The 15,430-nt window shown below is 44.1% G+C and overlaps 1 protein-coding gene and 1 pseudogene across 1 annotated transcript; both read left to right on the forward strand.

Moving 5' to 3' along the window:
• The first annotated feature begins 7,864 nt into the window (after positions 1 to 7,864).
• LOC142070504 (interferon tau-2-like) lies at positions 7,865 to 8,575 on the forward strand (annotated as a pseudogene).
• Positions 8,576 to 13,974: 5,399 nt separating this feature from the next.
• Positions 13,975 to 15,249, forward strand: LOC142070502 (interferon beta-like). Its single transcript, XM_075124163.1, has 2 exons — positions 13,975 to 14,560; positions 15,206 to 15,249. Exons 1-2 carry the CDS (start codon positions 13,987 to 13,989, stop codon positions 15,247 to 15,249), a joined length of 618 nt encoding a protein of 205 aa, XP_074980264.1. The 5' UTR covers positions 13,975 to 13,986.
• The last annotated feature ends 181 nt before the right edge of the window (positions 15,250 to 15,430 follow it).

The following is a 15,430-nucleotide window of genomic DNA, read 5'->3' on the forward strand; positions in this document are numbered from 1 at the left end:
TGTATTATAAGGAGCAGCCAATCCCAGCTCGCATTTCTTAAAAGAGAGGAAAACTGTGTAAATATCCCCCACTGAAGTTCTCCCACATCCTTCCAATGGTGGGCAGGAAGGAGGAGGAGCAGGTTGGACCCCAGCCTTCCTTCTGGAAGTGGCTGTAATTCCATCTCCACACTCAGCAGAGTCTATGGTTTCTGCACTGATCAAAAAGGTCTCTCCAGACACAGATCTGCAGCATCTGTCTCAGCTCTGGTCCCATTAGATTCCCTGCCCCAGTCCTTTTAGTGCCAAAGAGTATTTTCAGAACTATGATCCACCTACACAAAACTTGGCGGAGAGGTGGACCCTCACTAGATCTGATGCCACCAGCAGGTTTATCACTATAAGAGCTGAGAAAGGAAAAGGAAAAAAAAATAGAAATCAGCTGTTGCCACCGGCTAAGTAAAAACCACGTGCAAAAACCTCGTAAGACACCAAAAATACAACCCTGTTCTTAAAAAGGGTAAATATTAAAAAAAAAAAGAGAGAGAGAGAGAGAAAGCTAATCGCATCTTTCTAGACATTTCCTGATCTACGTAGATATCTGGGGGTTTCAAATTAGTAGTTTCTAGGTATGATACTGATGATATTTCATACCTGGCACCAGGCTGCTGACAGCAGAGCTGCTGCCTTCTTGTACTCTCCAGCTGGGAGTACAGACAGACAGATAAAGGGAGAGTTTTTCCTCCATTTTAAGAAGTTCCAGCATGGTGAGCACTCACTTCCTTTCACTTATGCTTTGCAAAGAGACTTTTTACCCCTTTACAGGTAAAGCAAGTAGAGAACATCTGCTACGATGGATTTTACATCTAACTGGCTGTCCATAAAAGGGAGCTTCCTCCCACCTTCATTTAGCACAACAGCTTCACAAAACTTGCAGCCACCGGCCCCCCTCTGGCCTTGGGGCCACCGGTTAAGCCATAGACTCCTCCGCCTCCTGTAATCTCACCTCTTGGAGATTCCAGCATGCCTGTCTCTCGCTCATCCCCCTTTGTTTTCCTGCACTCCAGTCAGTTACTGCAGGATTCTCTGTCCATGCGGTGCACTTTGATTCCAGTTGTCGCGGAGTCACTGTGTGATGCTCTGGAACTACTCCATACGAAGCCAGTCAGGACTCTGCGGGAGCATGCCTCCTCTCTTTGACCATAGTGCTTCCAGGGCAAGAAGCTTATACAGCTTTGACCTTCTTGGGTCTGACCTTTGAGCATTCAGCATCCCCTTTTCACACTGTGCGCTTCCTACAGTGAGTCCGCACAGGCGGGGTCCTGGGGAAGCGAAAGGGCCCTGTGCCCCAACTCCCTAGTCAGAGGTGACTCTTAGCCAGCGTTAACAGAAGGTTTAGTCGTCAACAGGAACACAGAGTAGAACGGAGCTTGCTATTACAGACATCGGTGACTTTCAGCCAAGTCCATCTTGGAAATCCTGAGCCAGACATTGTAGAGCTGTGCAAAAGGAGAGGGCTGCACGCTGGAATTGGAAAATTCACCAAGGCACAGCTGATTGCCCAGTTGGAAGAGAATGATCACGCTAAGTAGCCGGTTCCTGAGCCAGCTGGGGCCGCGAGAGAGGCTGGGAGCAGCCAGGCAGCCTCTGGGGTCATCCCAGCCACCGACCCAACCGGGGATGCGGGAGGGGCTGAAAGCAGCCAGGCAGCCCCAGGATCCACTTACCTGACCAGAAGGAGATCTTCCCGACCGAGTTCCCAGTTGGTGGAGCTGAGACGGTTGGAGTTGGAAATGGGACTGAAACTGCCTCCGTTTAAGGAAGGGGATGATACAGATGCCTTCCTCACTGCCTTTGAGAAGCCCTGCAGTGTGCACCAGGTTGGCTTGCAGACGGGGTTCAGCATCTGGCCCCCTTACTGGGTCCCAAAGCCATAGAGATGTTCAGCCAGATAGATGAGGTGGAAGCAGGGGACAATGAACTGTTCAAACAAGCCCTGCTGCGCACATTTGAGCTGACCCCGAGGCATACAGGAAAAGGTTCCGGAGTGTGCAGAAGACCCAGGGGATGACCTATCTGAAACTGGTCACGCTGATGGGGAAATACACCCACCAATCGGTAAATGGGGCCAGGGTCCAGACCAAGGAGGATGTGATTGAACTAATGGGGCTGGAGCGACGATATGAACTCTGTCCCCCTGATCTGAGGATGTGGTTCATGGACAAGAGGTTGAAGGACCTGCGCCATGCAGGATAGCTGCCTGATGAGTTTGTAGACAGCAGGTTGGGATATGGAATGAAATCCCAGGGGGACAGGCCCACCAAGAGGATCAGCTGGACCTGAGGTGTAATTACTGTGGGCAGCGGGGCCCACAGATGGGCCCGGTGCCAACAGCTCAGGGACAGGATGAGCAAACTGAGCCCTCAAAGGGTTAACTGGGTGGGAGCCCAGCCGGAGGAGGGTCCCCCAGAAGTACCGCCGCAGGCTACTGTACCTGGCCCATGATGTCCCTCTCTCGGGACACCAGGGAATCCAGTGCAGCAAGCAGAGGCTGCTACAGTACTTTTACTGGCCCAGGATCTTTGATACCATCCACAAGTACTGCAGGTCCTGCGACCCCTGCCAGAGGGTGGGGAAGGCCCGGGACAAAAGGAAAGCAGCTTTGTGGCCCCTGCCCATCATAGAGGAGCCTCTCCAGAATGTGACCCTGGACATAGTGGGACCCCTCAGCAAAGCAACTCGGACAGGGAAAAAATACATCCTGATGGTGGTAGATTTCACTACTCCCTGTCCAGAGGCGGTGGCCTTGTCCTCTATCCAGGCAGACACTGTGGCAGATGCACTGCTGACTGTTTTCGGCAGAGTGGGGTTCCCCAAGGAGGTCCTTACAGACTAGGGCTCCAATTTCATGTCAACTCTGCTCCGGTGCTTGTGGGAGAGGCGTGGGATCTGACACACCTGGTCCTCAGCGTATCACCCTCGGTCCAACGGGCTGGTGAAGAGGTTCAATGAGACCCTAAAGATGATTCTGAAAACTGTTATGAACCAGCACCCACAGGACTGAGACAAGCATTTACCCCACCTGCTGTTCGCATACCGGCAAGTGCCCCAGGAATCAACTGGATTCTCTCCTTTCCAGTTCCTTTGTGGGTGGAGAGTGAGGGGACCCCTGGACTTGATGAAGGACGAATGGGAGGGAAAGGCCTCCCCAGATGGAAAAAATCAGCGGTGGAGTACGTACTGACTTTCCCAGAAAAGCTTGCTGAGCTCACGGACTTGACCAGGGAGAATTTAGCCAACGGAAGCAAAAAGATGGTACAACCGCTCAGCGTGTGCCTGCTCCTATGCTACCGGGGACCAGGTGACGGTTCCCATTCCCTTGACAATGGACAAACTACAGGATGCCTGGGATGGGCCCTTGAAGGTCATCAGGCAGCTGAATGAGGTAAACTATGTAGTGAAACCCTTGCGGCCAGAGTCGGGCGCCGGCACAACAAGAGTCCATGAAAAGGTTACATTTCTTCTGGGACAATTAGATCCTCAAAAGCTGAACACATCTTTAATGAAACGTATTCAACACAAGAATGGCCATACTGGGTCAGACCAAAGGTCCATCTAGCCCAGTACCCTGTCTTCCAACAATGGCCAATGCCAGGTGCTTCAGAGGGAATGGAGAGAACAGGTAATCATCTCGTGATCCAACCCATTGCCCATTCCCAACTTCGGGCAAATAGAGGCTACCGACAATGTCCCTCTTCCCACCAGATTTTTCAATTTAAAGCGGATTCACCCAGTCCCTTAACTGTTGTCATAAAGACACACGTACATATGCTGGACATGGACTTTAGAGAAGCAGTCTGCAACAAATAAGTGGAACAAGTTTTACATTTCTACCTTTCTTGTATGACTCTCAGGGCCAAACGTTTAACAGACCTCCTGAAAGGCTTCCTCAACATTTGTAGGCAGATTTATTTGCAAGGCAAATTGGTCAGTTACATGTAGTTTCTGGATTTGCATAAGACTTGGTGCAAATGCCGAGGTTTGGCTCTAAAAGATCTGTTAGCTAGCACTCGAACAGGAAACTAAAACCTACTTCTAAAGCAGATAGCTAATTTATTTACTGGCTTTGAAAGATTGCCGCCACCTTTTCGATAGTCCTTCGTAAGTTCTTGTTCGTAAGTCCTTCCCAGAAGGTCACTAACAATAATATCCACTTTTATAAATAAAATATTTGCACACCAAGAAGGGACACCATCAAGGTGAGTTCTCCTAACTCCCTACAACAAGTTACCAAGTCTATGTTAAATTGAGGGGAAAACAATCAGTAAAGAAACAGATTTTCGTTTTGTGCCTTTTCTAGTTTGGAGTTTATTTATTGTTCCAAGGCAGCACAATCTATGGAGAATTAAAAAACAACAACAACAACAAACAAAAAACCCCGACACATTTGGGCTAGGCCAGGAGCTAAGTAAATTCAAATCTTAGCAGCACAATTATTTATACGACTTACCAGCAATACTTACTCATCCAAAAAAGAAGTTTCAAGGAGGCAATCTTTGATTTCATTTTGTATGAAATTTCTTCCAAAGGACTTATGGAACATGGAAGCAAAGATTTCAAAAGTAAGTGCAACCTGGGGTGGGGAACCTCGCTGGGCTCAGCTACCCTTGCGCACCACTTCCTTGGGGCTCGTAGGGGAATCCAGTCCCAACCTCAATTCTGGGTTACAGCCCAGGGCCCTGTACTGCACAGCTACGTCAAATTCTCTAACCATATTGCAGTTTTCCCTGCGCCATTTCCTTCCTCACCTCTTTACTTCCCTTCTAGGTCTCCCAGTCTGCCCCCTGGTTATTCTGGGTGCCTCCCTGCTCCCTCAAGACCCTGCAGCCACCTTCTGACTCCCTGCATTTTCTTTCCTCCAACCCTTCCTTAGCTGGGCCCACTCAGCAGTTAAACCTGGAATCACCTAGTTTCTTTCAGGTGGGGCCCATTCTGGTATCAGGGCTGGCTCAGTCAGGGGCTCTCTATTAGTATCATCTCAGAGCTCTGGATGATCTCTGAGTGTACATCTCTCTCTCTCTCTCTCTCCATATGGAGATTAATTTTATTGTCAGGCTCTGGCTCTGACCCTCTTACACCGATCACTGTAACTGACTTCTACTCTGGCTTATCTGTTTTCTTCTAATGATATTGGGCCAGCCAATGGTGCCAGGCTGAATTCCATGAGCTGAGGATCTGGCCCATTGTTCTCATGTTGGGCCAGATTCTGCCACCCTTAGGTTGACTCGTCCAGGCCCTGGTTACTGTGTTCCACTATGTTTAAATACATGTAGTTTGTTCAATACAAGCTCTCCCTGCCTTACTGTGAAGTACCCCATGAGCAAAGATTACCATAATTTGGACCTTATTATTTGGACTAGTTATGCTTCCATATTAGTTCAACAGCATTTCACCAATGGAGTTCTGTATACTATTGGGTGAATACATATCACAATCACAATGAGACTCCATGAATATGTTACATGTCTTCTGGGAGGGTTGCTCCCCAGCCAGGCTCTCCCCTATCATCAGCCCTTCAGTGGCTTGGTGTGGTGGCTGTAGACGTCGCTGGAAGAGAGAGGAAGAGCATGGCAAACATCTCTCCCTTTTTTCATGTTATTTCTTCCCTCTTGGCTTTGCCCCCTCCGCCTACCACTTCAAAGTCAGGTGAGCATTACCCCATCGCAGTCCCAAACTGTCCACAGGAACGGGGGGCAGTGACTCACTGGAGAGTCCAACAGATTCTTTTGTTGCTGCCTAGGCCAGCATCCTTTGTTCCTGTGAGGCTGGACTGTGTTTCTCCCGTACATGCCCTGATGAGGCGTGAACTGCCTCTCTGCTCTTGGAGAGTTTTTGCTTTGGCTTATTTTAAGCCATGAAGACACATTTTCAGCCTCACAACTCTAGACATGGAATTATAACCTATAACATTACTATAACAGTGCAGTAACAACAATTACTATCACATCACTATGACCACAATGCTCAGTGCATCTTGAGTCTTCCAAAGACACTCGACACAACAAACTTTGCATTAGATACCACACAATCATATTATAAGGATGAACACGGAGGTGTAGGCTGTTCCCACGAGGTGTAGAATGTCTCACCATGAAACTGTTCCATTTCTTCTGGGAGGATTAGATCTTCAGTAGCTGGACACATCTTTATGAAACTTGTGGCCAGAGGAGGTGCTGGCCCTGCCCTTGCGGCCCTGCAAGTCAGTGTGTTCACCTTTCCTCTGGGTGTCTTCTTAGGGAAAGGACTCAGAATATCCACAGCTACATGCTGAAACAGAACCTCAATTTTCGGGAGTGGCTGAAGAGGGGCCTTGACCTGGTCACATTGCACCTGGAGCCATACAAACTCTTCTTCAAAGTCTAACTTCTTCACTACCCCTATCGTGCAGAGGAGAACTGCCTGACAATCATTCTATCACATTGTTTTGAAGCTGTGCTGCGTGGAAGAAGCTTTTAATCTACTTAAGAGCCATTTAGTGTTATCCATCATCTATGACTTTAGGTCTTCCTGTGGGAAAGCCAACCACAGGTGGATGAAAGGGAGAAAAACACCACCAATACATTCCCACTTAAGCTCCCCCTTTTCATTCCACTAGCAGGCAGGAGGAAATGATTTCTGTGATGAAAGCTGGGGAAACTGATGACACGATGGCTTCTGCACAGAACACAAAATCTTTCCAAACAGTGCACCTGAGTGTCTGCATCACTTCTAGGGCTTTGTCAGACCTCCCTTCCAGTCCCTATCAGCGTGGTTCCATTACAGTCACCCTGTCAGGGCTGCCCCAAGCTGGAACAATGGCTGCTGGGGGTGTGAAACTTCAATAAAAGCGACCAAAAGCATGGTCTCATTCATATCCTGGGTTTGCAGTTTTGCTCATTTGCTTTCAGCACCCTGCAACATCTTCCCCTGGGATTTCACCCGGGTGTGGAATACAGATGCCCAACACCCCTGGAAAGTCATGGGAGAATAGGGAGCAGAGCCCATTACAACCTGCAGGCTGTGGTAAGTCTGATTTCTCTGCTTTGCAGGGTGTCTTTTTTAAATTTCATTTAAAAAAATATATTTGAATTCTTTCATTCCAGGACACACTCGGTAAAAAATACATAATGTGACTTCTCTGCATAACCTCCTTCTGACCACATTGTAAATCATAGTCATCCACATGGGTACCCCTCAAGCATGTGTTACTATACTAATTGCTCATCCTGTTTTATGAATTCTTCTCAAATTTTTACTCCTGTCAGCTACATGGAGTGATCAACAGGACATGATTTTCACACCTTTCAGCTTCCTCTATTCCTGAGCTCCACTGTGTATATTAAGACCTGGAAATAACAATAAGTTAAGGTGTAATTTTCTCAGAGCACTCTCTCTCTTATGGTTTCACTGAAGGAAGATGCCGATGGTTTGTGCTGTCTAGATTTTAAATGTGCCTTCTAAACGGAGGAAATCGTTAAAGTAGAGATTTGCCAATATTTTTGGGAGGCCTAACCCGTTCCTCCCACATTTACTTCTTCAATGCCTGGTGAACTTTAAATATTCCTAAACTATTTCTGTCTCTCAAATGAAGGAGGTAATGAATGGCAAGTGCACTGTCTGACAAATTGGAGGTCTTTTCTGTACCATTGTGGAATTGTGGCTGACCTTCTTCAATTACAGAAATTAAAATATGACAAAATGCCTGTATGTCAGGGGTGGTCACTTTCACGCACACACAAAAAGAAAGAAAGAAAGAAAGAAATGTGGTAAAAGAACTAGAAAACAGCAAGAAGAACAGAAAGAAAAATTCTGAAACCTTCAAGAAGGAAAATCTTGTAAACAGAAAATGATCAAAGAAACATTCTCCAACCAAATACTTAAATTCAGAGAAGAAAGGAAAGACACAGCAGTCTGCGTAGGACCCTCAACGAACTCCAGCCTCAAGGTTCCACACAAAGCAAAGGAGCGAAAAGACATCATCATGACCACCAGGTTATTGCTGCACGTTTGCCTCATACTGCTCTTGTCCACTGAAATCTCATCTTGACTCTGTACCATGCTTCACTTCCAGCAGAACAAAGTGAACAAAGAGAGCTTAGAGCTTCTGCAGAAAAGGAGCAGAAATTTCCCCGCACAATGCACAAATGAAAGGGCAACTTTCAAGCCCACCCAGGATATTGTCCAACTTTCAGTGGCCCAGAAGGAGAATGCCAAGGTGGTAATTCAAGAGCTCCTCCAAGAGATCTTCGACATCTTTAGCAAAAACCTCACCCAAAGTGCCTGGGATGCCACTTCCATAGTCAGGTTCCAAAATGGCCTTTACCAGCAAATTCAGCGGCTGGAGGCATGTTTGAGAGCACAGATGGAGAAGGAATTAACCAACCTGGAAAGTCAGAACCTCCAGATCACCAGTCGGAGTGTGAAACAATACTTTCAGGGGATAGATGCTTTCCTGAAAGAAAAGCAATACAGCCTGTGTGCCTGGGAGATCATTCGCATGGAAATACCCAGATGTTTTGTGCTAGTTGACAAACTCACTCGAAGGCTGAGTAACTAAGGTACAGTACAAAACTTTTCCCTGGAGTAAATGAATTCACATTAAGGTAATTTATACAGCTGAACAGAGATAACGGATATTTTATAACTCTGCTTATATAGGGCCTGATCCTTCTTCTACAGGGTCAATGGCCAAATCGCAACTGATTTCCTTGGCAGCAGCTTCAGGCTCTTCCTGTCCTGTCCTGGAAATGATTTGCAATTACATGGATTTATTTTTCTGTAAAAAGAAAAGGGGTACTTGTGGCATCTTAGAGACTAACCAATTTATTTGACCATAAGCTTTCGTGAGCTACAGCTCACTTCATCGGATGCATCCGATGAAGTGAGCTGTAGCTCAAGAAAGGTTATGCTCAAATAAATTGGTTAGTCTCTAAGGTGCCACAAGTACTCGTTTTCTTTTAGCAAATACAGACTAACATGCCTGTTACTCTGAAACCGGTCATTATTTTTCTGTGTTTCTACTGTCATTTAGGTTTGCGATTCTTCATAATCTCTCTCATATCAGGTGATGTTATGTATTGCATAATTGGCAGACCATGCAACAAAGTACATATGTTTGGAATCCTTAGCCACCTCACCAGTACTTTGGTCATCAAATAATGATACCCCCAAAGTACTCTGACTTCTATACATGTAGTATGTTTCTATTATGAGCATGGTGGCTATTTATTAATCTGTCCTCATCCTATACCACAGGTTGAGAAGTTTCCTAGAGACATTTATAAAAAATATGAACATGGGACTCTCTGACCAGGAAGAAAGGACCAACAGTTTCCCAGGATGAACGTGAAGAGATAACAATTCTTTCATAAAAGACAAGCAGTTCAGCCTCTCTGCTAGCAGGAGAATCCATGTGGAATTATGGGGTTTTCAAATGTCGGACAAACTCACAAAGAAGTTTAGAAATTTAAATATCAACATTTTTAGAAGTACTAACTGAAATCAAGTAATAATTTTTAAATGATTTAAAATCTGATGCAGTGGAATTTTAAAAGATGTTGTTACTATATCTACTGAAAATATTTTCAGATCCGTTTACGATATTTGTAACAGGGCATTTATGTCAAATTATTATTTATTTATTGTTCTTATTTATGTATTTATCATAGATATTTGTTACTTACCAATAAATAATTATTTTATATAAAATGGCAACCTATACCAGTAATGATTTGAATAAAATACCGATTGAACCAAAAAGAAAGAAAAGGAGAATAAAAAACCCCCTGTAATTGTTCAGCCTGAAAACCCCAATTCCAGAGAGTACTTATGCATGAGACTAACTTAAAGTAGGTGAGCCATCCCGCTCATGTTAGTGCTTCCAGCTGGGAACATGCTTCAATACATTGATGAACCCAGTGTCCCAATTTGCACTAATTCCATTTTAAAAATAATCATTACAGAACGATAATTAGCCTTTCCATTCAAACAGACCACACACCACACCTGAATTCTGCCACCTTTTACTATTCTACTTTGTACCAGGTTACTTGTCCCCCAAAAAACTTGTCAATTTGGATGTTTGGTGTAGTAGACAGTTGTGTTGGAAGAGGCTAGATTGGTGCCCTTTCCACCACTAAGCAAGAGTGCATGCACCCCTTAACACACACCAATTACATGTGAATAATGAGAGCAGGAATGGGGCATTCTGTATTAGAATTATCAAAGTTTCTCTTTGTCACCTCTAAAACGCATTTCCCCATTGGGTGGAATGCGTCAGTCAGTTACTGCCCACGAAAACTATGGAATTCTTCTGAATTCTTCTTGCTGTCTGGTCACCCTAGCTGGGATATCAGCTGGGAAGTCTCTGAAGCTTGGCTTGGGCTTCCTCAGCGAGGGGAAGTATGCAACCCGTGCCTGGCTGGTGTGGTGCTCTGTCACCCTCTACTGGCACCTGAACCATTTAGAGATTGAGGAGTCTGCTGCAACCCTGGCTTAAGAGGCATTATCACATGTTCACACAGTCAAGGCTCATGCACTAAGGTTCAAATGTCCAAGGTTCAATCCTGCCTGCTGACAACTTCAGCCTGTCGGTGTTACAAGTGGGGGCTCATCCAACATGTCAATTGGGAAGTCTTTGAAGCTCAGAATGTGCTTTAACATGTCCTCTCCCAGAAATATACCCAGAGGTGTTTACCTCTTCCAGGGGCCATGTAATACGTGTAGATTACAATATGGAGACACTTTGCACAGGATTCTAACACACTATTGCTATTTACTTAATCACTCAGAACATACAGAAAACGGAACAAAAATTGTAAACCCTATCTGCAATTCCCTGCCTCAGTTTCCTCAACACACCAGGCCATTCTATGAGCCTGTATCAGAATCACCTGGGGTCATCCAACATCCTTCTGTTGCAATGCATCACTTATATGCACAAAAACAGAGCATTCTCCTCCAGCTCACATAACCTGGCCTTGGCCAGTTCATCCCCTTCCTTCCTCTTGCCCAAATGTCCTGTGGGTCTTCCCCCTGGGATTTCTTTTAGAACCTTTTGGTTTTTCATCTGCTCTTTGTTGACCTTCGGGAACTTTCCACTCCTAACCCCCATTCTCCTTAACACCAACTTCACTAAACTGGTTTCCCAACTGGTTTCCCATTGTCCTCAGCCTAGTGAGTACCTTCTGGAGGTCCTGTCCAACCGGATGGATACACATAGAAAGAGGTTTCCTATGATGACGAAATTTCATGACAACAACTTCATAATATCACTTTAAAATTAACAAGTCTTACAGAGACTCCCCGCCTCCCGCCTGAGACACACACACACACACAAACAAATCAAGCCATATGAATCAGGTTTGTGTACACTCAAGTCAGCAATTCTGTCCCCCAGTTTTCTGACCAGCTGGTGCCACTGCTCCACACCCTCGAAATCAGGCGTGTGTGCTCCTTGCCACCAACAACCAGTTTGGTGCACAGAATGGATTAAACTTTCAGTTATAAGAGCTATCGGTCAACAGTAGCGCTGCCAACCACATAATTCAGCCACAGCCTGAATATTTGAGACTGATTCAACATTTATGAAAAATGTTTGGCCCTTTGAAAACATTTTCTGAAATATTTGTATGTGTGAGTTTTTGTTGGAAAAGAATATCTCTGTAGTCAGAAAGTATAAGAAACACTCATATAAATACATATTTTAAAGAGACTTTTTCCACAGAAGTTCATGCAGCCACCTGGAAAGCAGTTTTGAATTTGAAGGCAACCATCCCAGGAACAGACACAATAGCGTTGACTCAGGTGAACCATCACACAGAACAAGCAGCAAATTATGAACAGCAAAGGGAAAAGATGTGGTGACAAGGTCCTGAGCAATCAGAGTGGAATGTGTATAAATCATTTGTCAAATCTTTTTAAATAAATACATTGGCAAATTCTGAATTTCTTTGCAGATTATTTGCAAATTGGAAAAGGGGCTACACTAACCTCTTATTTCATATTCAAATTAAGCTGGCTGACACAGAAAAAAATAATTCCAGTAAAATTTCCTGCTATTTTCACTGAAATTTAAATGGACAGGATTTCATCAAATTCTAGCAAATATTTCAACCAGCTCAGTCTCCATCTAACCTTTCCCAGAAAACAAGCTCATTACTGATGAAAATATGCTGAGAGACTTTGTGTCTTTCCTCCCATAGCTTTCTTAATTTAACAGGAAAAGCTTAAATTCAGATTATTTAATTCCTCTCCTTCACATAACTATTATCTCCTGAAGCTTCAACTTGCCAGGAAATGCACACGCAGAACTCCCAGTGGAGTAAATGCAAGATTGGGGTGCAGCACCTCTGGTATGATTGGGTCCCTTATATGGTATACTTATGTACAATAAACTGCATTTTTGAAAGTGACATTTCCGAATCGTTTAGGCAAAACTCTAGATTATGATTTTAAAAAGTGCTCGAGGTGATGGGAGAGGGAGATGTAAAAGAAGTGACACAAACAGAAATATGGTCATGTTTTCTTCTTTTCCTTCTTTAAAATTAATATGAAAACATTCCTTTTCAATTTTTGGGTTGAAAACCATTCCCTTTCACTGATGGAAACTCCAACATGACAGCCTAGTGCTATGGTATGAAAAACAGAAAGTGAAACTTGCTACAGAAAGAAGGCTGCAAACTTCACTCATCAGACCACTTGAATTTCAATGTCCAAGCTCAGTGAAACGCACATTGAAAAAAGAATAAAGCTTGAATGGTGAAAAGGCAAACACATTTGAAAGTGACATTCATTTATATCAGTCGCTCTAGCATATTTTTTACCAGCCACACAATCTTTTTGACAGGTTTCAGAGTAACAGCCGTGTTAGTCTGTATTCGCAAAAGGAAAAGGAGTACTTGTGGCACCTTAGAGACTAAATTGGTTCGTCTCTAAGGTGCCACAAGTACTCCTTTTCTTTTTACAATCTTTTTGGACAACTCCCTTCCATGTCACTACACTACATCACTGGGAACTACTCAGAACTGCCCGAGAAGACAGCATGTTCACACCCTTCAACTGTACCTGTTCCTTGGGCTTTTCACAACTGGTATCAGGTTCTTAAGTAAACCTCACAGTTGCTCAGTGCTCTCTGTCCATCTCTGGTATTGGCCTACACACATGGTTTTTCATCTCTCATATTTCAAATGGCCAGGAAATTGCGAGAGATTAATAGAGACTTCTCTGGCCCCAATCTCCCACAGGAATTCTTTTCAGGCTTATCAAATATTAAGAGGTCCCTATAGTATTACTCCCTCTCAAAGGCTGGAAGGAAAGAATGAGACAACCAGAGCATAGCAGGCTTTTCTGATTTTGAGTGCCACACCAGAAAGGGAAAGTTTGCCACCTGTTGGCAAAGTGAAGGAACAGCAGCTTTACACATCACTGCTGTTATTTGCAGAGTCTAGCAAAAAGAAGCTCTGCAGTAGTTCCCCCCATCTGCCAAAATTCACTGTTATCACTTAAAAGCATGGATAGTCTTGCTGATGTGACAGACATTCAGACCTGCCGAGCAGTGCTAACTACAGGAACTTGGGAGCAAACAGACAGGTCCCTACTCTAACCTGTAACTGGATGACACTGTTCATCATCATATTCTTCTTACTCTTTACATTTTCGTTATCTAAGAGGGCACGGAGGACTGAAGGAAAGAAATGTTGGGGTTCAGTAATATTAAAGTAGTTACCAACTGGGATTTGGTTCTTCGAATGACTTGTTCACTTCCACTAACTAAAAAGAAGGAAACCAAAAGTAAAAACCTCAAGCAGAAAAAAACCTGAAAAGTAGAAAGTGATGAAAGAAAAATCTTTTCCGACAGAATGCTTAAATTCAGAGACAGGGGTCGAAAACACAAAAGTTTACAGAAGACCTTGAACAGACACCAGTTGCTCAAGTTCTACACAAACACAGGGAATCTAAGACATCATCATGATCAGCAGGAGTTTGCTGCAATTTTGCCTCGTGCTGCACTTCTCCAGTGAAATCTCATGTCTGGACTGTAACAGGCTGCATGTTCTACAAACCAGAATGAACAGCGAGAGTTTAGAGCATCTGGAGAAAATGGGTGGCAACTTTCCCTTCCAATGTCTAAATGAAGGGATAGCTTTCAAGCCCACAGATATCCTCAAGCTCCAACTGTCCCACCAAGAGAATGCCAAGGTAGCCATCCAGCAGATCCTCCAAGAGCTCTTCCATATCTTTAACAACAATCTCACCCAAGCTGCCTGGAATGGGACTTCCATAAAGGAATTCCAAAATGGACTTCACCAGCAGATTGAGAAGCTGGAGATGTGTTTGAGTGCTGAGATGGAAAAGGAGGTAACCTACCCAGGAAATGAGAACCTCCTGCTCACCAGCCTCAAACTGAAGAGATTCTTCCAGACAATAGAGGATTTCCTGAAAGAAAAGCAATACAGCCGGTGTGCCTGGGAGATCATCCGTGTGGAAATACCCAGATGTTTCCTCATGCTCAACAAACTCACCAAGAGACTTGAAAATGAAGGTACCATCTTTTCTTTTTTCCTTGAAAAACTCAAATAATATTATTTGAATAAAACAGCTGGTGAAAGATGGGTGATAGGGTTATAACTCCTAATACGTCGGGCCCAATCTTTCTCCCACAGTAATTTTATGCATACAGCTATTTCAAACGCATGCTCAAATCTTTTCAGAGTAGCATATAATTTAGTGCTTCTCTACCACACACAATATTCTGTATGAAAAATATACAAATATATCATAACTGCTAACTAAAGACAAAATATTGTTAAGTGATAACTCACTGTGCCAAATAGAACTTTGACCAGTAAGTATCTAAGTTGGGGAAAAGAACAGTGAGAAGCCCCCTTTCAACAACTGCCTCGTTAGACAACATTCCAGTTAGGACACCAGAAAACGGGGGGTCTGTGTTCACACACTTCTATCCCATCAACTCATTTTGCACATAGGAACGGCCGAGGGTTCTTATTCTGCTTTTCTTTCTTTTGTTTACCCCAAACTTCAACAGCTTTAGTAACAACAAATTGTGACAAGATGACAAGTGCACTAAGGCTCAGGATTTAGGATTTGACATCTGGTTAGAAAAAGATGGCCTCTATTTGGCATTTGAATCTCTCCATGTTTGAACCATTCCCCTTTTTCATTCCAGCACATGATGCTTCCAGTAATGATGCTCTGAAAACGGCTGAATGAAACTGCACCTCCACTGGAGTCCTTCGTCTCTAAACTGATTCTCAAATCAGCAGCTTTCGAGACTCCTATCAGTCCATCTTGAATTAAGCAAACTGCCAAACTTCAACTGCACTATTTATAGCCTTCTTGCCATTACCAAGACTGATTTATTCACATGAGAAAATGTAAAACAGAAGATTTT

The sequence above is a fragment of the Caretta caretta genome, unplaced genomic scaffold, assembly GCF_965140235.1.
Source record: "Caretta caretta isolate rCarCar2 unplaced genomic scaffold, rCarCar1.hap1 Scaffold_31, whole genome shotgun sequence".
Taxonomy (NCBI): domain Eukaryota; kingdom Metazoa; phylum Chordata; order Testudines; family Cheloniidae; genus Caretta; species Caretta caretta.